Consider the following 19918-nt stretch of genomic DNA (forward strand, 5'->3'; position numbering starts at 1 on the left):
GGAAACAGCGTTTCTTGACGCTACATCCATGAAGATGACCCGGAGACATCTGGGTAATGTAGTCCTGTATTCTCCGGACGGAAAACTGGTCGGTCCTCCAGGCCACGCCAATCATTAGAGCAACTGGGAGTGGGAGCCAGAAGTGGGTGGGGCTGGAGGAACCTGTAATTCGATCCCACAATTCCGTCCCCGGAAGTAGGAGTGCGGGTTCGGCCGCGGGCTCGGAGCACGTCAGGTTCTTTCGGGATGGGGGGCGGGATTCTGCAGGTGGGGACCAGAGGAGTAGGGTTGAGGAGTGGAACCCAGGAGAGGGGAGCTCCCGGAGCGGGGTGAGGAGCCCGCCCCGCCCATGGCGGAGTCAGAGGAAGGGAGCTCCTGGAGGGAGGAGGAAACCATATGGGGGGGAGGGAACCCAGAGCCCTAGAATGGGGAGAAACCGTATGAAGGGGCTTGGATGGGGAGAGGGGGCAGCCACTCCTGGGGGGGTCCCAGCAGAGGGGAGTGAGAACCCGATAGAGGAGGGGCAGAGGAGACCCTGTGGGGGAGAGGGAAAAGGAAGGGAGCTGAGGGGAGGGGGCGGCGGGCAAGCAGACCCCGGAGACGCCGCATGGGGCAGGGCTGGACGAGGAGAAGGAGAACCCTTAGAGAAAGTGAAAGCCCCTAGGAGGGGCCAGGGCCGCTTCTGTTGTGAGACCGTGGCTTTGGCAGCTGGGGCATCTTGGAGGGGAGCAGCCCGGGCACCTGGTTAGGGGTCATGTCGGGAGGTGGGGAGTGTTAGAGAGCCACAGAGGAAGCGAGGAAACGACAGTGCTGAGAATGAAGCTTGGAGGCTTTTAAATATATAGGGCGGGGGTAGGGTGGTGCATAGCTGTTTAGGATCTGAGGGAGGAACTAGCAGTGGGCCTAACGGGTCCGAACCTCTGTTTCCCTGCCCCCCCCCCACGACCCCCCAGCCCGGGCCTGCATGGCAGCAGTGGTTCTGGGGGAAGATAAGATGGGTCCTGAGCGGATCTTCCCAAACCAGAATGAGGATCTGGGGCAGCACCAGGGCCCCGCAGACGGCACAGGTGACTGGAGCAGTGAAGAACCTGAGGAAGAGCCTGAGGACTTGGGGTCAGGCCCAACAGACTATTCTTACCAGCCTCTGAACCAGGACCCTGAGCAAGAAGAAGTAGAGCTGGCACCCGTGGAAGGTATTGGAGATGCTGTCACAGACATTCAGGAACGTATCCAGGTGTGATGTTTATGCAAGTTCTGGGCTGAGCGGGGGAGGGCTGTGCTGCACGGGCCCAGGTGGGCCTAGCTTATGATACCCTTCTTTCTGCTTTGTAGGCCCTGGGGTTGCACCTGCCTGACCCTCCTGCAGAGAGTGAAGATGAGGAAGAGGAGGGAGCTGTAGCACTGAGCAGCAGAAGTTCTATACCCATGGACCCAGGTAATGAAGATTTCTAAATTGCTCCAAAATTAGGAGTAAGTAGAATTCTATAGTCAGAACTATAACTAGCAGTAATGAGCCTGGAAACCAAAAGCAGTCAGCTATTTTGTAGGGTGGTTTGATTTTGGGGAACTTCATTAGTATAAGGCCTTGGGACTGCCTCACCCCTCCCAGGAAGCAGGTGGTAGTAGGCTGGTTCCATTTCTGTCCTCTAACTGAAATTTGGGTATGATTTCAGAACACGTGGAACTGGTGAAACGGACAATGGCTGGAGTAAGTCTGCCTGCCCCAGGAGTCCCTGCTTGGGCACAGGAGATTTCAGATGCCCAGTGGGAGGATGTGGTACAGAAGACTCTCCAGGCTCGACAGGCAACCTCTGCATGGAAGTGATTACCACTGAGAACAGCCTCATTTCTTCTTCCCCCAATACCAGACCTAGAACCACCTTGATAGACAACTGGATAAATTCCTGGTCCCACATTATTTGTTCTCACTCCCTTCTACACACAGGCGAACTCGGACTTCTCTCCAGAGATCCACTTTATTCAGTTCTGTACATATGGGGACATCTGCCCAAGCCCAACCCACCTTAGCATGTAACACTTTGCAGAGAATAAAGCACCCTATGTACACAGCCAAGAGCGGCGCCATCTGTGCCCCAGGACCCCCCAATCCCCCAGCGGTGCCTATGAGAGGCAGGTAAGGGTCTGGCCTTGGGTACAAAGAAATAAATAGATGTTGGGACAGCTTAAGCTGGGGAAGAACCTTAAGGTGCTACCCCTTTCTCTCACCCCAGTTCTGGGGCCTTGCAGGATAAGGATTCAAGCAGGCCTAGGGTGGTCCCTTTTAGTGTTCGTGATCCCTGGACTGCTGCTTAGAGAAAGAAGGAGGGCTGATAGATGGTAGTGTCTCCCTATATTCTCCTCCCCTCCCACCCTTTGGTCCCTATGAGGCCTCATACCCCATGTGGAGTTATTACCTGGTCTCTGAAGGTTCTCTTTCCACCCCTAATCCAATCTGGGTTAGGCAAGAGGTGACCAGGAATGTGCGTTAGAGGGCCTCACTGATTCCAACACACACACCTCCTTCCCCCTTGGGAAATGGTGTAGGGCAGGTCTGGGTCCCTGTAAGTTTGATGCGTAGGGGGCCTTTCTTCACCTGCTCTGCCTCATCAGCCTCTAACCCTCAGAACCAGGAGACTGTCTATCCTGGCCCTCAATGGGGCTGGGAGCAACTTTGACGAGTGCAGTTTTTGCTGATCTCTACAGGTCCCTTAGAGAAAGGGATATAGAATAGAGATCTACACCTCAAGTGAAGATGGAAAAGGGTGGGAGTGAGGAGTGTTTAAGGAGATTTTCAGAGTTGGCCCCAAACACCCTAGGAGGGTGGAGAATGGGAGAAGGTCAGTTACAAAGTCAGCGCAGGGGGCATCCCAGCTATGAGCAACGAGCATCTCCAGGGCATGTCTACACTAGTCACAGGGAGGCCAGGCCACACAGTGAGAGTCTTTGACCCAAGTATTCTGGTTTTTAGGGAGCTGGAGGTGTTCACCCCATCCTGCCCCCAGGTTGGCTGGGGGGCAGGGGCTGAAGGGCCAGAGCAGTGTCCCAGGGGCGAATGGGCAGTGGCCCTGGATGAGGGAGAGGAGGTAAGTCAGAGTGCCTCCTGGCTGGCCGTCAAAAACTCCTCAGCCCTCTTGTGAGCCTCCAGCGCTTTGATGGTATACACATCCTGGGGTAATTCTGACTTCCTCCGAAGCAGCACCTTTTCCTTTTTGATATCCTTCAGCATCTAGGGAGAAAAAGCAACATGAGGTTGCCAGTGGTGATCCTGGGCAGAAGGAAATAAGATTCCTGCCCAGCTACACCCCAACCCCCTGGCAAGCAGCTGTTCTCCCTTTACCCACCTGCACCGCTTCTGTCTCCACTGTCCTCTTCAGGAGCTGGATGTCCTCAGTTGTGGGGGTCTCTGTCTCCATTGAATACACAGGGGGGAGTGGGGGAGGTGCTCGGAACATGGGGTACTATTGAGGAGGAGAGGCAGAGAAGTCAGGCTCTGGAACTGGCTCAGGGCTAGAGCTCCCTGTGCCCCAAGAAGGGTCCCTAGAAATACCTGGGTCTTTGTTCAGGTTACAAGGATGAGGCTTACCTGGGGGTTGAGCCGGGCGAGTTCCTCAATCTTGTGCCACATCTCTTCTCGTTCCTTGAGCCGGAATCGGCCCCTGTGGAGAGAACAGTTGCCAGGGGTACTGGGAAGAGGTGGAGGAAAAAGGAGTGAGGAGAGCAGGCAAAATCCTGGGGTCAGGCACTTACTTTTGCTTCTCAGCCTTGTACTGCTGCGTGCAGTCATCAAACAGCTTCTGATTCATTTCCATGAACAGCTTCAAGGCATTATAGATCAACCCATGGATAGTCCTATACTCCAAGAGAGCAGGCCGAGACACTGACATCCAAAACTTTGCTGGGCCCTCCCAGGGCTACCCCCAACTTCTCTATCAGCACTTGGCATTGTGCCTAACACATAGTAGGCACTGAACATCTACTCCCAAGACTTAAAAATTTTATCTCCTTGGTTCACATTCATCTAGGGCCAAATCAGATGAAATGATCAGAATCTATGATCCTGTGACAGGCTGGAAAAGGACTTCACAGATCACATGGTCCAACACCCCCTTTCCATGGACAACCAGGCCTTAAAGTGGCAAAAATTCAGCTCCTTACATTTAGGGGAATGAGCTGTGTCACCATGGGGGCCTGCTTGTGCTCATGCCCCGTCTCCAGAGTTTCTCTCCTTCAGGGCCTGCTGATCACCTGTATGCCCTCACCAATCAATGTTCATGGAAGGCTCCAAGCCCTAGCAGCCCCTGGCTTTGCACCCCCCCCCCCCACCCCCCCCCCCCCCGACTCAGGCCCTACTTGTTCCAGTGGCTCTTAGAGTTCCTGTACAGCGCTGGGAACATGATGGGCAGGAGGCGTGCAGCGTTATCACTTATCAGGCTCATGATGTACTCGTTGTTCCAATAATAGAGGGCACGCTCTGCAACCTAGAGTGGGGGAGAGAGCAGTGTGCATTGCTGAGCATCTGGCTTGGGAGAAAATGGGTGTGTCAAGGATACAGGGCTCCAAACACCCTCACCTGGAAATGGGGGCTGGAAACACATTTGGCAAGCTGGCGGAAGAGGGGTTCCATCACTTTGCTAAACTCAGAGGGCTCGATGACATCCAGGATCTCCTCCAGTTCATTCAGAAACATCACTTCCTTGGGGCTGTGAGTCTTGGGCCAGAACTTTAGGAGCCCCACAATCACCTATTGGGAAAGAGGTGAGAACGAATCAAATGTCTGCTTACTTGTTGCTTTGTCCCCTTGCCCTGGGCCCTTCAAGCCTCTCCGATCCCTCAGCCTTCGTCATGATGTATAAGATCCTCCCATCTCTGTCAACAGACCTGAAAGTCTCTGGGACAAGAGCCATGACTGTAGCAAACTAGGAGCCCCCTGGGAGAGGGAATAAACTTTGTATGTGGGAGTCAGTCAGTGGTGTTAACTGCTAATTAATTTCTGGCTCCCTCATCCCTAAGCATGGAGAGGCTTGTGGTTAGGAGTAGGAGGTGGGGTTGTGAGGGGCCTAGCCAAAGTTGCAGATCACTTACCGGTTCAGTCAAGCTGCTCTCCTTCTCCAAAAACTGCACCACACAGTAGGCCAACTGGAGGATATCCAAAGACAAAGCCCAAAGTAGAGGCAGGGTGAGGTGAGGGGGTATTTAAAGAGCTAGGAGAGGCACTTTCTAATAACTCATTCCTTAAATGGGTAGCAGAGTTATCCGGCCTCCCTCTTTCTAAAATTCATACTCTCAGTAGGAGTTCCCTTTCCCTCCAGCTTGAGTTCCTATACAAAACCTAGCTAGCATGGGGTGACCCACATATGGCCACGGGAGAAAGGCAGCTCACCTGAGGGTGGTAGACACTCAGAGACTTGACCTTGTGTAGGGGAAGCAGGACTCGGATAAGGAACATCTTGTGCTCCTCTTTGAGGGGCAGGGCAAAGCCATTAATGATGCTGAGTGGGAAAAAAAAGGATATTATCAATCTGGGAGGAGTGGTCTAAATGCAATATACCACTTTCTCCCCTCACCCTGCCCTTGGGGTTCACCCATGCAAGTGTCAGGGCTCCTCATTCACCTTCCCAGAATTTCAAGCAGCTCAGCGATTCCATTGTGATGCTCTGTCTCATAAATAAACCTATATGGAAAGGAGGCACAGGTTTGGTCTCAACCAACAATCATCTCTGCCACACCCACAATGCACCTCTACCTGCTCTGGTTCTCGCCCATGCTCCCCTTCAACCTTAAAACAATCACCCTACTTTATGTGTATGAAGGCTGTAGCTGTCCCACCTCCCCTTCGATGGCCCCACAGTTCTCTATGCCACCAGCTTTACCTGTAGAAAATGTGATTGATCTGCCTGCGGATGTAAGCCCGAAGTCCCAAGAACTTGCCATAGATACGATGCAGGATGGTCTTTAGAAAGTCCCTCTCCCGGGGGTCCTCACTGTCAAACAGGTCCAGGAGCTGAGCAGAATTAGGGAAAATGAATGAGCTAAAGTCGGAATCCACTAAGGAGAGAGCTCACAGGAAAGCCTTCAAGCAGGGACTCCCAAGAAAGTAATGAGGCCCAGAATGGGGACCTGGACTAAGCAACTCTGAGAAGTCAAACGGAATCTCAATATGACCTTTACCCCAGCGGCTATCTGTGTCTTTGTGTATATACAAACACCTGTGAGCATTTTAATGTGGGCTGTATTTGTCAGTCTGTACCATTACATGGTAAGGTCCTTTCATGCAGGGATTCAATTTTTTTTAACCCCCTCCATAGCTCCTTGTTCAAAGAGTAGCAAACATTCAACGTGTTTAGTATAAAGAGACAAGAACAACTAAAGATGTTGGGGTGAAGGTACAAGGCTCCAGTTTATGGAATTCAAGAGAAACAAAACAGGAAAGAAATAGTACTGGAAACTCACAGCAAGGACAAACTTCTGGTCGATGTACTTCTTGGCCACATTTGGCTGAAAATCAGGAGACTCCAGGAAACGTAAGAAAAACTCATAGACCAGCTGTGAAGGGAGAGAATTGAGAGCTCCATGAGTATCTCCAAGGACCAGCAAAGAACTCTCCACACTGCCCCAGTATCTGAGACCACGCAATCACAGCTGCCCCCTTTCTTCTCAAGCCTACTTACCTGGAGATGAGGCCAGGCAGCCTCCAGGGTGGGCTCATCCTCTTCAGGATCAAATTCAGCCCCTGTGGGGTTGGATGATGGTGGCAGCGTCCGAAACAAGTTCACTGAAAACTGAGGGGCAGAGCCTAGGTCAGAGCAAAGGTGGGCCCTCTCCCCATGCCTGGGGTTGCCACCCCACAGTCCCTCAGTCCTCACCATGATAACAGCCTCTGGGTAAATAGCTTCTGTGACCACATCTCTGCTATGTGTGATGTATTCTACCATTTCATTGAGTCCTGCCCGCTTCACTTCTTTAAACTTGAGATCACTCAGGGGGTCAGCCACAAAATCAAAGAGCACACAGCACTGACGTAGTTTCTGGATGAAGAGCTCCTCTCGCTCCGGAGACGGGGAATCTGCAAAAAGCCCCAGACAGTGTCATGGTCCACCTTATAAGAGAGCTGGTGGGCCCTTTTCCTCTAGCTACCTTCCCCACTGGACTCCTCACAAGTCCCAAATATTCTCAAGTTCCTTCAGACAGCCTTCAACATCTACCCTCACCCCTGGCAGTGCCCCATGCCTACAGTCACCTGACACTGGGTAAACTCTACTCGTGTCTACCTGGTATGCCTGCTCACCTTTCAAGGCAGGGAGCTTCTGTAGTTCACGGTTCTTGCTGAGGTTTAGTCGGGAAGAGCTCTGCCGCCGCTCCTTCTTGACAATCTGGGGCCCCCCTGAATACTTGATTTTGCTGAGTTGTGTAGGGGGTGGCGTGCTATTGCTTGGGCGCTTGTTGGATGAAGGTGCCTGAGGCTGTGACTGTGGCTGTGACTGTGGCTGTGGCTGGGGTGGAGGCTGAGGCTGGGCCTAGAGAGACAGGTCATCGATGAAAGCCCAATATACTCAAAACCAAAGGCCTCTGGTTCTGTCCACTCTGGCCTTAAGTCATGCTCCCTATATCCTGCCAGAACTACTCACTATGGCCCCGAGGCCCTAGTCCTGTTGTCTTTTTGTCTTGATTCTACAAGTCCTACTCCCAATGCAATGATCCTGGTTAATAGAGCTCCTGGACCTCAGTCAAAGCTCAAGTCCCTTTAGCCCCAAGCAGGGAATAAGTTCATCCAAAGAAGCTGAAGCTAGAGCTGTAGGACATGGCAGTGGAAAAGCAAGGTAAATCAAGAGTCCAAAGAATTAAGAGTCTCATTCTCAGACCTGGAAGGTACATATTTGAACAGCCAGTTCCCACTGAAAAATTAGTTCAGAAATATGGATGTGGTTATAGGAACACAGTCAACTGGTTTTCCTTGGTACACACCCTACTGTTCTTTCACTATCCAGTGTAGCAGAAGAGTAGATGGACCAGACTCTCACCATACATTAACTAGAATCTGAAACAGGCCTGGAGAAGACTTTACTAACTCTGGATCTCTGGGACATGATACTTTGCTTCTTCTTCCAGATCCCACCCAGTCCACAGCCCAAATGCCCAGCCTCTTCACTCTGTAGGGAGGAAGGTAAGTAGCAGGATGGATGAACCTATTTGGGGTATGGAATTGGAGAGGGAAACAGAAATTTCACCTTCTATCCTGAATTTTTTAAAAATTACATTTTTGACAAACATGAGAGTCAAGAAATAAGAAAGGAGACCAAAAGCTAGATTCATTCTAGAGCAGGCTTGGCAAGTCCAGGTCAGTCCAACAATCTTTCCTTTAGCCCTCCCTATAAGAGGAGACCCTCAGGTTCAGATGACTGTGAAAAAGGTTGAAAGTGAGGAGGGAGTAGTCAGTACACACTAAGTTTGATATGTATTGCTTTTATATGTCCATAATCTGTTTTTAGTTAGGGAAGATTAGATTGCTTTAGAGCCTGGAATTCCCCTTTTTGCCTGTAGCAAATAAAGCACATGAAGGTAAAGAAAGGTAGAAAGGAAGACAGAAAAGGGCAAAATGGCCAAACGTGAACCTCCATCCCAGGTGTTCTGTGGGCTGGGACCAAGCCCCACCCTGGCCCAGGCCTTGGTTTCTATGCCTGAGAGAACAGCCACGTCCTAGTCACACATGCTCAGACTGGAGCTCCATGGAAAGACAACGTGATTACTTTCTGAAAGTGCTGAAGTCCTCCCTCTGAACCAATGACAGCAGTGTAGGGATGATGCTGGAAGCTCTCAGTGGAGGGAGAAAGAGGGAGAGACAAAGAGACATCAGTTCAGGAAGTGAGAATCAGACGAAGCACTGTGCCTATCCAAACCTTAGCCAACCTTTAAGGTACATGGCAAATCAAGCTTCTCCACAAGCCCTTTCTAGACCACTCCACCTCTCATTCATTAATCGCTCCTTCTTCTGATTTCATAGTGTTTATTATTTGTATCATTCCTTTATCAACCAAAGACAGTCTTGTGACAGATCATATATTACCTTTATTAATATTTAACTTTTTTATGTGCTAAACAGACAAGACTGCAAGAATCATAAAAGCAAAAGCCCTGTCATACACCATTGTAATCCTTCACAGCAAAGTGAGCCTAATCAGATCAAAGCATCACTGGGAAATGTTTAACAACATAAATAAAAATACAACGCAATGTTGATAATGTGAATTTGTGGGTTTTGAGATTCCTTTCTATTTGGGGTTGGATAACACTGCTTCACAGCATCACAGTACCTTACTACACAGAAGAGAAATATCCTAGAACCATAAATTTAGAGCTGAAAGAGACTTCAGAGAACATCTAGTCTAACATTCTCAGTTTTATAGACGAGAAGGCTGAGGTCTAGAAATATGAAGTGACCTGCTTCAGGTCACAGATAGTGAGTAGAACCAGCATTTGAACTCAGGTCCTCTGACTCCAAAGCTAGAGTCCTCGATTGTGGAACAGGACCCCCAGCTGCTCCTGTGTCCCTCCTCAATGTAAGAGGCTGCTGAGTGATCACTGAGCTTGCTGCTAAGTGGCTCCACCACCACCAGAAGGGGACCAACTCTTTCACTTCCTCTTTCATTAAGGGTCAAGTATTATTCCTACCTTGACCAGGATAAGGCACTAAATAGGAACAAAAGCAAAGCACAGATGAGAAAGTATTCATGCTCATAGGCTACAGAATCCCAGCCATGAAAGACTTAGGATCTCTGATCAACACAGTGTCCAACCACAATCCTGGAGGACTCATGATGAAAAATGCTACCCCTTTCTTGGCAGAGAGGTGACAGAATCAGGGTGCAAACTGAGCCGTGTTTTTTGGACATGGCCAATGAAGGAATTTGTTTTGCTGGATTTTATGTATTTATATATATATATGTATGTATATAGTTACACAGGCTTTATTTTCTTTTTCCAATAAGGGTTGGGAGAGGTGGGGAGGGGAAAAGGAGGGTTTTTAATTAATTGAAAAAAATTAATTTACCTTAAGAAAGGGAGAAAGAAAGAACAGAAAGAACCCAAGGGAACTGCTACCTGGATCTACTAATCATCTGAAGGAATGGGGAGCCGGCGGGATGCATCAGCCCGGGAAGCTGCGAATCGTCTTCGACTTTTCATGGGTCAGCTATTCATACATCAGAAGTCTCTACCAAGAATTAAGTCCTATACTGAGTGCTAGTATAAAATCCAAGGAAGAAACAGAATTTCCTTTGGAAGCTGTAAGGTTAGGAAGCAAAATACCAGTATCCCCATGTAATGGTTGGACTAACTCATTGCTAAAATTCTTTATGGGCCTTCGAAGCAGTAAGTCAGTCAACTAGCACTATTAAGGGCCTATTATATCCCAGGCACGGTGCTAAATGATTGATATACCAAGATAAACAAGAGGCTCCCAGTTTAATGGGGGAAACAACATGTAAACAACTATGTACAACCAAGCTATATACAGAATAAACCGGAGATAATCAACAGGAAGAAAGGTAGTAGAACGGTGGGGGTTGGGAGAGGCTTCCTGGAGAAGGTCGTATTTTATCTGAGACTTGAAGGAAGGCAGAGATGAGGAAGAAGACATACACGGGGGACAGCCGGTGAAAATGCCCAGAGTCAGAAGACGGGAGCGTCTGGATCGAGAAACATCGAGAAGGCCGGTGTCGCCGGAGGTGAGAGGCAGAGGTGGGCGGGGGAAGGTGGGTTGTGAAGAAACTCTGAACACCAAACGGAAGATTTTATATTTGATTTTAGATTTTACTTGTATTTGACAGGGGGTCACTGGAGTTGATTAAGTGGGGAGGGGAGGCGTTGACAGGGCTAGATCTGCATTTTAGGAAGATCACTTGGGCAGCTGATTGGCGGATGGGCTGGAATGGGAAGAGAATAGAAGCAGGGAGACCAAACAGCAGGTTAATTCAACAGTCCAGGTGAGAAGTGATGAGGGCCTGCACCAGGACAGGGGTAACGTCAGAACAGAGAAGTCTGGTAGAAATGATTTCTTCCTACCTATCTGACCAATCCTCGGTCTCCCTTGCTTTTCCCTGGCTCTTCATCTAGGTCATGCCCCAAAACTGTGGGTGTCCCACAGAGCTCTGCCCTAGTCTCGTCTTCTCTTCTCTTCTCTGTATTATTTCACTTGGTGATCTCATCTGTTCCCGTAGATTAAATTATCATCTCTCTGCTGATGATTCTCAAATTTGCTTACCCAGCCCTAACCTCTCTGCTGACCTCCAGTCTCCCATCCTCAACTACTTATGGGACATCTCAACCTGGATGTCCCATAGACATCTTAAACTCAATATGTCCAAAATTGAACTCACTGTCTTTCCCCACAAATCTTCCCTTCTGAATTTGCCTGTTACATTTGAGTGTAGGAAGAGAAAGAATGCCATGAAAAGCTAAATAGAAGAGAGTATCAGGGAGAAGAGGATGATTGATAAACTCAAAGTCTGCAGAGAGGTCAAGAAGGATAAGGATTGAAAATAGGCCATTAGATTCAGCAATTAAGAGATCAGGAGAGGGCAGTTTCAGCTGAAAGATGAGGCTGTTCCACAGCTCCATGATTCTAAGGTTCAGGGTGGCTTCACAGCTTGGAGGTGAGGTAGTCTAGCACATGGCAAGTAGGGACTCAGCGAGCTGTCTTAGGCTTCATCACTGTGACTCATAATTGAATAGAGCATTAAAGTCTACAAAGAATTTTTCTCATAACATCCCTGTTTGACAGGCAATATAAGTAGTTTTATTCCCACTTTACAGATCAGAAAACTGAGATCCAGAGAGGTTAAGCAATTCAGAAGTTAAGCTCAGTTAAATGGCTAGTCAAGTATCAAAGCCAGGATCTAAACCCAGGGCACCTGACTCCAAGTCCACTGCTCTGTCCATAAAAACAAAAGGGCAACAAACACTATTTAAAAAAAAGGAACAACGGAATGAAACTAAATTATGACTCTTGAGTGTCAAATGTCCACCAGCAGTTGAAGGCGATTCCCTTAGCTTCCCTTGGCCAAGTTCTCCAGAACCAGCTTCCACTCCAATTCACTCTCTAGGTACATGTTTATTTTGGCATTGGGGCTGCAACCAGAGCACAACTGAGACTGGACAAAAGTGACCCAGCAAACCTGATCCCTACCCACTCTGTCACCATGTCTATTTCCTCGCCTACTTCTTAGCCTCAACACAGTCTATTTCCTCTTCCCAAAACACCCTCAGCTAATAGAAAGCAACTCCTGTACTGACACCCTGACCCCTCTCCATAGTTTTCTTTGTATGGGAGGGTCACCATCAGGTGGGGCTCCCCAAGGAGAAAGACTGTCTCTGTGCCATAAAACCAGAATTACCTGAGCATGGAAAGGCATCGTGGCAAAGCAGGTAGAGAGCTGGTCAGGAAGACCCAGATTCAAGTCCCAACTCTGAATCATCCTGGCTGGGTGATCCTGGGCAGATCTTTAAACCTCTCAGGGCTCTGGTCAACTTTCTAAGGCTGTAAGTTACAGAGAAGGTGCTGACCTGCACTTGGAGAGAGTGTTTTCTTACATCAATGAAACCACAGGTCCGGTGCCCATGCCTAATTATAAAGAATGTGTTCCCCTAAGGTGTGCATGCCTCCCTTTCCTCCACTGGGAGTGCATATGTATATATGTAGGTGAGGTCATGTGCCTGTGTGTGTCCCTCCCCTCCATTAGACCTGAGGTCCCTAACTAGGAGAGACTCAGTCTCCTTAATCAGAATGGAAGCTCCTATAAGGAAGGGATGTTCTCCCTCCTCTGTTGTCTTTCTCTGCCAAACTTCGAAATAGGATTCCGCACTGAGTGACACTGACCAATGTGGGAGAAAAAGCCTGGATGGAACCAAGTCTAAGGGACTCCACAATCATTGCCTACTAAGTTGGCATTGGAGTTTTTCAGGCCTTTGCTGCTCTAATTATAGATGAGCTTTGCAGAGAGAGTCCTGATAATTTTAGAATAACAGATTTACAGACCTTTAGCATTGGGAGGGACCTTAGAGATAATCTTCAGTTCAATAACCTAGATCAACGCTGGTCTGGAGCCCAGTTCAGATCTCCTGCCTCCCAATCCGGTGAGCTTTCCACCAAAAATCCAAGAAAGACATTAGGAAGTTCTTCCTAATGACAAGAGTTGTGAGATGCTGGCCTGAGTGACACAGGGTGGGGGTGGAATTTTCCTCCCTGGAGATCTTTTAAAAACTGGGAGATTCTCATCTGTGTGGGTTGGGTTAGGCGTGGTCTTCCCTGGAGACACAGGGCTGGGAAGATGATCTCTTCTTAGAGTCCTTCTGTCAGGCTTATGATTCAAGAATTCCTGTTCCACAGTAAAATCCAGCTGCTGGTTGTTAATAATGCTGAAAAGGCCTCTCTCCCTTTAACACACACATCTCTCCTCATACACAATGTCCCCAAAGACTGTCCCCTCAAAGATGCTCTGTTGGTATCTTGAGAAGACTCAGGATTCAAAAGACACAATAAAATGTATCCCATCCTTTCCCTTCTGTCAAGTGTAGGTCACCTTCGGCTGATAATGATCTAGGCTCAGTCAAAAGAAGCCTGGGTTCTGGTGGGCCCTGAGGCAGTTCAAGTTTAGCCTTAAAAGCCCTTTGGGGAAGATCTGTCTTAGAAAACAGGAGCAGGGTGGAAGATAGAGAATAGATTAATGTCTAATAGGGAGTTTTTGCCCTCATGGTGACCTCCAGCCACTATGGCAACTCTGTTTTCTCCTGTCTTCTCCCCTCTCTGGCCTTCTGGTTGATCACCTGCTGCTCTCCAAGCATGGTCCACCAAACTAAGTCTTATTTTAGGGTAAAGAAGCAACCTATTACCTTTGAACTAATATGCCAAAGAGGGGTATGGAAAAACCAATCTTCCTAGTTTCTCCCACTTTATGCCTTGTTCCTAAGTCTCTCACAATGCCTTAAACATCAGATCCAATTACCAATCTTGCTGAGTTCGAGCTGTCTCCTAGAAGGTTCTTTCCCCCTCTAATGAGATCACTGTCAATAAGGGTCTAAACTTGGCTTCCTACTCACTGTGTAATCTTGGACAAGTCCCTCATCTTTTCCAGGCCTCAATTCCCCCATCTGTCTAATGAAGAGAGTCAAACTGATTTATTTTGACTTTCAACACAAGAACACAAAGGGCAATACAAATACAGTCATTTTCCATTAGCACCGAAGATGACAGAGGTCAAAAGTAGTCTGAATAATTCAAACCCCTGGATAAGCCCAAACCTTTACATTAGTCCATCAAGCCGACAAGCTATAACAACACTAGACATGAGAGTGGCTTTCGCTTCATCTCTTCCCACCTGCCTCTTTGGAAGGCCTAGTATGAAAAAGGGAAAAAGTACGAGACCTCGATGATCTGTGAGCATCAAGGGATTCTCAAAACCACGGCAGAGTCAGCTAAGCTGGGCATTCACACAAAGCTCCACTGACGCTGGAGCACATGACCTGGCTCTGCTTAACACATATTATCCTTCCCCCTAAACTTCCCTCCTTCTGATCTCCCCTATCAGTCAAGGGCACTTCTATCCTCCTCATCATCCAGGCTCACCACCTGGGGGGTCATCCTTTCCTCCTCACACTCATCCCCAATCTCCAGGTTGCTGCCAAGACTTGCCATTTCTACCTTCCCAACAGCTCTTCTCCTCTCTCCCACTGCCACCTGGCACAAGAGGCATTCTAGTGGGTCTCCCTATCTCAACTCTCTCCTCACTCCAGTCCATCCTCCTTTCAGCAGCCACAGTGATTTTCCTAAAGTGCAGGTCCAACCATGTCACCCCTCCCCTCCACCTCAATCAATGCCAGTGGCTCCTTGTTACTTCCAGGAGGATACATCTTCCGTTTGGCTTTTAAAAGCTGGGCCCTTGCCACCTTTCCAGGCTTCTTCTTCTTTACTCTCCTCCATAAACTCCAAGACCCAGAGAAAGCAGCCTTCTTTGTGTTCCTCAAACACAAAACCCCCAGCTCTGTGCTTTTTCACTGGCTGCCCCCCACCCCCTCTCCCTCTTCACCTCCTCCTCCTGGCTTCCCAAAGAGAAGAGGCTTCTCCCAGTCCCCTCCCATCCCCCATGGCTGTTGCCTTCTCTTTCAAGTTACCTCCCACTTCTACCATATATATATATTGTATATGAACAATTTTTGCATGTTTTCTTCTCCATCAGAACGTGAGCTCCCTGAGGCCAGGGACTGTGTTTTTGCCTTTCTTTGTATTCCCTGTGCTTTGCACAATTTAAGTGTCTAATAAGTGCCTGATGACTGCCTGAGACATTATTCTGAGCATTTCCTTTTCATTCTTCCACTGCTAACCCTGCCCTTTATTCCTCTCCTTTATTGCTTTAGGGCCCTTGATTGCGATACTATATTGAACTCTGATCCTCACTGCCACCCAGAGACTTCCATTGCATAGTAAGCAAAGGTAGATGGAGACCAGCCTGGGAAGAAATACAATCTATTCCCAACGTGCCCTCCTCCCACAACCCAAAGCCGTGAGGGTCACCCTTCATCTCATCTAATGTCTCCATGTATTTTTTTTTTCATTTTCCTAGCCATCATCCTTACCTCTTATACTCAAAAGGAAGAATGTAACACTTAAGAGTTGGGAGATATGGGCAAACATTACCAAGCTTGGGGGAGTGATGTCTGAAAGGAGAGTTGTCAAACCACCTCAGAGATGACAAAGGCTTGCCTTGGCTGCTCTGGGATGAACTTTTCCAATTTCCTCTCAACACAAGGGACTTAACCCTATTCTTTTCCTTTGCCTGCACATCTTCTAGCATTCATACAGAATCGATACCCAAGCACTCTGTGGCTCACACCCTTTTCTGTGCACTGGGATTCAGGAATTAGGACCTATACAAGTAAAGCAACCACACACGTTACCTCCTCGGTGCCTTCCCCGCCACCATCTTTCCCCCCGCTGTTAGGCTTGGCAGTCCCTTTAGCCGATTTGGGAGGCTCCTGTAAAAGAAAGAATCACAGTTAGCAGCCTCTGGGGGAAGAAGAATGGTCTGGCTGGTCAATATCTAATGGGTAATCTGGGCCATGCAGCAAACAGTCACAAGATCATAGCATTTAGAGCTGGAAGGCGCCTTAGAGATCATCTGGTATCATCCTTGTTTCACTGATGAGAAAACTGAGGGAAGGGGACTTGCCTGAAGTCACATGGCTCGTAAGCCCAAGACAAGGGTTTCAAACCCAGGTCCTCTGATTCCTAATCCAGAACTCTTTCCACATCATGTTGCCTCTCATATTAATTGCTAAGTATTCACCTCCCTATGGGGGATATAGAAGTAGTAAAAGACATGACCACCTCCTTTTAAGGAGCTTATAATCCAGCTGAGAAGACAAAACTAGGACCCATGAATAAGTGAACACATGAACACTAAAAACTGCGTGGTCCTAGGTGTTCTACCAGTTCAGAGAAGGGAAAGATAAGTCAGTGTGGGATGGAGGAGCTGGGGAAAGCTTCAAGGAAAAGGGGAGGATGACGAGGGCATTCTGAGGGCAGGGACAAGCAAAGGCAGCGAGGCTGCTAGCAATAAGCTCCACCTGGGCTCTCTTACTCTCCTGCTGCTTGCTGGCCAAGCCAACCACAGTGACCACACTTTTACCCCGTCAATAGATAGCTTCGTAGTGTAGCAATGGAAAGAAAGCCAAGCAGAGCTGGAGTTTGGAGGGGTCCCTGCACACACTCCCCTACATGTTGCCACTGAACCCGGAGGAGCCAGCTGGAGTGAAGAAGCCACACCCAGGGACCCAATGAAGTAAGTCAGTTTGGAACGTGAGGAGGACCTGGGAGGGCCGGGTTCCCCCCAAGAGATGATTTCCCTGGCCAGGAAGATTTTATAAAGATTTTCCACCCCTTGTAATCTCAGTTATGCCACCCAAGGAGAGCTATCTCAGAGTAAAGGAAATAGCAAGTGAAACAGAAAACTCAAAAGCTAAACCAAAAAGCTAAAACTATTCAAAGGGGGATGCATTATATCTAAATCTAGCATTATATCCAAATCCCTATAGCATCACTTTCTATTCCTGCACTTAGGCCCATGGTTTTATTGTTCTTTGCAAACATTTTCCTGCTTCAGTTGACTGGATTTTACATTATGTCCCATCTTCCCCATCAGATTAGGGACTACTTAAGGGTAGAGACTACCTTCTCCATCAGATTAGAACCTACCTACGGACACCTCCTACTGGTGAGCCCAGTGTAGAGATCACTCAAATGGTGCAGTGTAGACTATCTTAGCAATGTCAGTTCCCCAAGGGCAAAGATGAGGTCAGGCATATATCTTATACAGCCCAGAAGCTAGCGAAGAATCAGGAAATATTAAACCACTACCAAAACCCTCATGCTCTTCTGTCTTTACACCAAGACTCTGATAGGTTGTGCTGATAACCTAGAATAAACTACTTGGTAAACAACAAGTAAAGGTGGAGAGATTAAAATTCAAAAAGACAGACTCAGCCTCTCACAAACCTAGCTAGTAAGAGGGCAAAGACAAATGGACCGGAGATGAAGTTGGCATTTTAGCATACTACATGTAATTTTATACTCCAAAGTAAGCCCACTTCTGGGTCAGAATCTCAACATGTACAAGAAAAAAATAACAAAGGGAAATTGGACAGAAGATCTGTCTATATGAGTACTGAAAAAGGAAAAAAGAATATGGGGAGACAAGTAAAAGGGCGGTAAAAGCTTCCCTAACCACAATGAGGAGAGTCAGGCAACAGCCTACTTTTAGGCAAAGACATGGGTGCTTTAATGTATGTCTTGTTTTACTGCTGCTGTTTTTGGGGGGAAGGCAGAGAGCTGTTGGTGGCCAAACTATCTGGCCAGTGGACTGACATCTCAGATTCTCCAGGGTTAAGGCCAAGAAAGTGCCCCCCACCCCACCCCCCAAGGCTGGAGCAGAGAAAAAGAATCTAAGAAAAGGGAAGAAAATCACCACCACCATTAAGAAAAATGGACCTGCCCATATTAAAAAGAGAGTTGTCCTGATATAGGAGAAGATACTCTTCCTGGTTAAGGTTAGAGGGGAAGAACAGAAGAGGAGAGAGGGGGGCAGAGAGGAGGCAAAGAGAGAGGGAAAATGACAGGGACAGAGAACATTGTCCCAAGGTTTCAAGGAGGGACACAGGGAGCTATGCCAAGTTTAGGAGTAGGGAAGTAAGAAAGGTAAAAGGAAAAGGGCCGTCCTAAGTATGTCTATAGAAATATACCTAGAAAGTGCTGTTCCAGATACTGGGAATGGGGGCAGGGGCAGGGCATAGACAGGTGGGGAGCTGTCCTGGGTTCAAAGGGAGGAGAGGGGGGAATGGGGTTAACTTGGGTTGGAGAGTAAGGGCTGAGGTAGGAAGGAGGAGGTGTTGAAGATGGGTGTATAAAGGGAATGGTTCAAGTCAGAAGAAGTAAGGAGGAGTTCCAGAGTATGTCTGGGTGAGTATTCTGGAGGGAGAAATAAAAGAGATCATGGTTGCCTTGGTTAAAGGGAAAGGGGCTGCCTTAGGTTGTGTGTGCCTAAACAGGTGGTAGCCCTAAGTTCAAGGGAAGGAGATGGTGTGTGTGTCTGGGGTGGGGATAAAAAGGAGGGGGTAACTCCAGGTGACAGGGAAGGGAATGCCCTACTATGTGTGAGGCAGAGAAAAGAATCAAATAAAGGAATAAGCTGGCTCTGGGTTAGAGGGAAGGCACTGTTCTAAGGGAGAAGTAAGAGAAGGAGGACCCTGAAATAAAGGGAGGTTAATAAGGAAGAAGAAGGGGGTGGCCCCAAGATAGAGGGAAGGGGCTGTGCTGGGGTATGTGTGTACGTTGCGGAGAAGTCTCACATTGGAGAAGGTGATCCTGGGATAGAGAGAAGAGGTAGAAGAGGCTGTCCTGAGGCATATGCTTGGAGGAGGAAAAGGGAGGAATAAATAGCCCCAGAACAAGAGAAAGGGGTTGTCTGGGTTATGTGTATTTCGGAGGAATAGTGCAGGGAAGCTGTCCTACAGCATGTATGTTTTAGGGGGAGACAGGGAGGCCAGGAAAGAGGGAAGGAGCCATCCTGGAGGTGCAGAGAAGAGGGGCTTTTGGGGGTGCTTTAGGGGGTATGGAGGGGAGGGGCTATCGTGGAGTATTGTGTTTTGGGGGGTACAGAGGAGAGGGGTGTGGGCTGTCGGGGTGTGTGTTGGGGGGGTGAGGGTGGCGCAGAAGGACGGGGCCGCCCCGGGGAGAGGCTAAGGAAGCATGCAGGCGCCCGTCCCGGGCTGGGGCGCAGGGCGCGCGGGGTCTCTCGCGGCCGGGCCCGGGAGGGTCGGTCCGGAGCTGTCCCGGGGCCTGGCTCGGGCCCCTCCCTATTTCCCCGCGCAGGCCCTAGGGCGGGGGCCAGGAAAGCCAGGCCCGCTCACCTTCTCCTTCTTCAGTTTATAGGGCATCTCGGCCTGGCCTGGCCCGGCCCGGCCCCCGGGGTCTCGCTCCGGCTCCGCTCGGTTGCGCTGGGCCCGCTCTGGCCTCTCGCCGCTACCGCCGCCGCCGCCGCCGCCACCGCCGCTACCGCCGCCGCTGCCTGCGCTTTGAGCCACGGCCGAGCCGTGCCCGCGCCTGCCATTGGCCCCAGATTCCCCAAACCTGCCTAACAACCGTATTTCCCCTGCCGTGATTGGCCTTTACAGCCAAAGGGGTTCTTTTTTTTCCTTATTGGAAGGTAAGAGTACAAACCGCCAGAGTCCGCTCCTGGGATTGGCTGAAGCGGGAGGTCCCGCCCCCAAAGGGGTGGAGCTTGGAACGGGAGGCGGGGGTAAGAAAGAAATCAAAGCTTGGCTCAGCACGAGTTACTTACTGTCGTGGGCCCCTGCAGTCGGTGAGCCCAGTTTT

At 49.1% G+C, this 19918-nt stretch overlaps 2 protein-coding genes across 3 annotated transcripts; one reads left to right on the forward strand and one right to left on the reverse strand.

Moving 5' to 3' along the window:
- The first annotated feature begins 60 nt into the window (after positions 1-60).
- MEA1 (male-enhanced antigen 1) lies at positions 61-2074 on the forward strand. Of its 2 annotated transcripts, none has more exons than XM_036766750.1 (4): positions 61-235; positions 954-1234; positions 1333-1435; positions 1674-2074. In XM_036766750.1, exons 2-4 carry the CDS (start codon positions 965-967, stop codon positions 1823-1825), a joined length of 525 nt encoding a protein of 174 aa, XP_036622645.1. In that variant the 5' UTR covers positions 61-235; positions 954-964; the 3' UTR covers positions 1826-2074. The 2 variants fall into 2 exon arrangements, with proteins under 2 accessions (XP_036622645.1, XP_036622646.1); XM_036766751.1 differs by having other exon boundaries at positions 204-329.
- On the reverse strand, positions 1958-19613 carry PPP2R5D (protein phosphatase 2 regulatory subunit B'delta). The gene is made up of 16 exons (XM_036766749.1): positions 19453-19613; positions 15946-16023; positions 7286-7514; positions 6864-7063; positions 6669-6779; positions 6451-6543; positions 5871-6001; positions 5612-5671; positions 5381-5489; positions 5083-5136; positions 4571-4741; positions 4351-4478; positions 3748-3849; positions 3584-3656; positions 3342-3458; positions 1958-3226 (listed from the first exon to the last, which is right to left on the reverse strand). Exons 1-16 carry the CDS (start codon positions 19477-19479, stop codon positions 3089-3091), a joined length of 1821 nt encoding a protein of 606 aa, XP_036622644.1. The 5' UTR covers positions 19480-19613; the 3' UTR covers positions 1958-3088.
- Positions 19614-19918: the final 305 nt, after the last annotated feature.

The sequence above is a fragment of the Trichosurus vulpecula genome, chromosome 7 (genome assembly GCF_011100635.1).
Source record: "Trichosurus vulpecula isolate mTriVul1 chromosome 7, mTriVul1.pri, whole genome shotgun sequence".
Taxonomy (NCBI): domain Eukaryota; kingdom Metazoa; phylum Chordata; class Mammalia; order Diprotodontia; family Phalangeridae; genus Trichosurus; species Trichosurus vulpecula.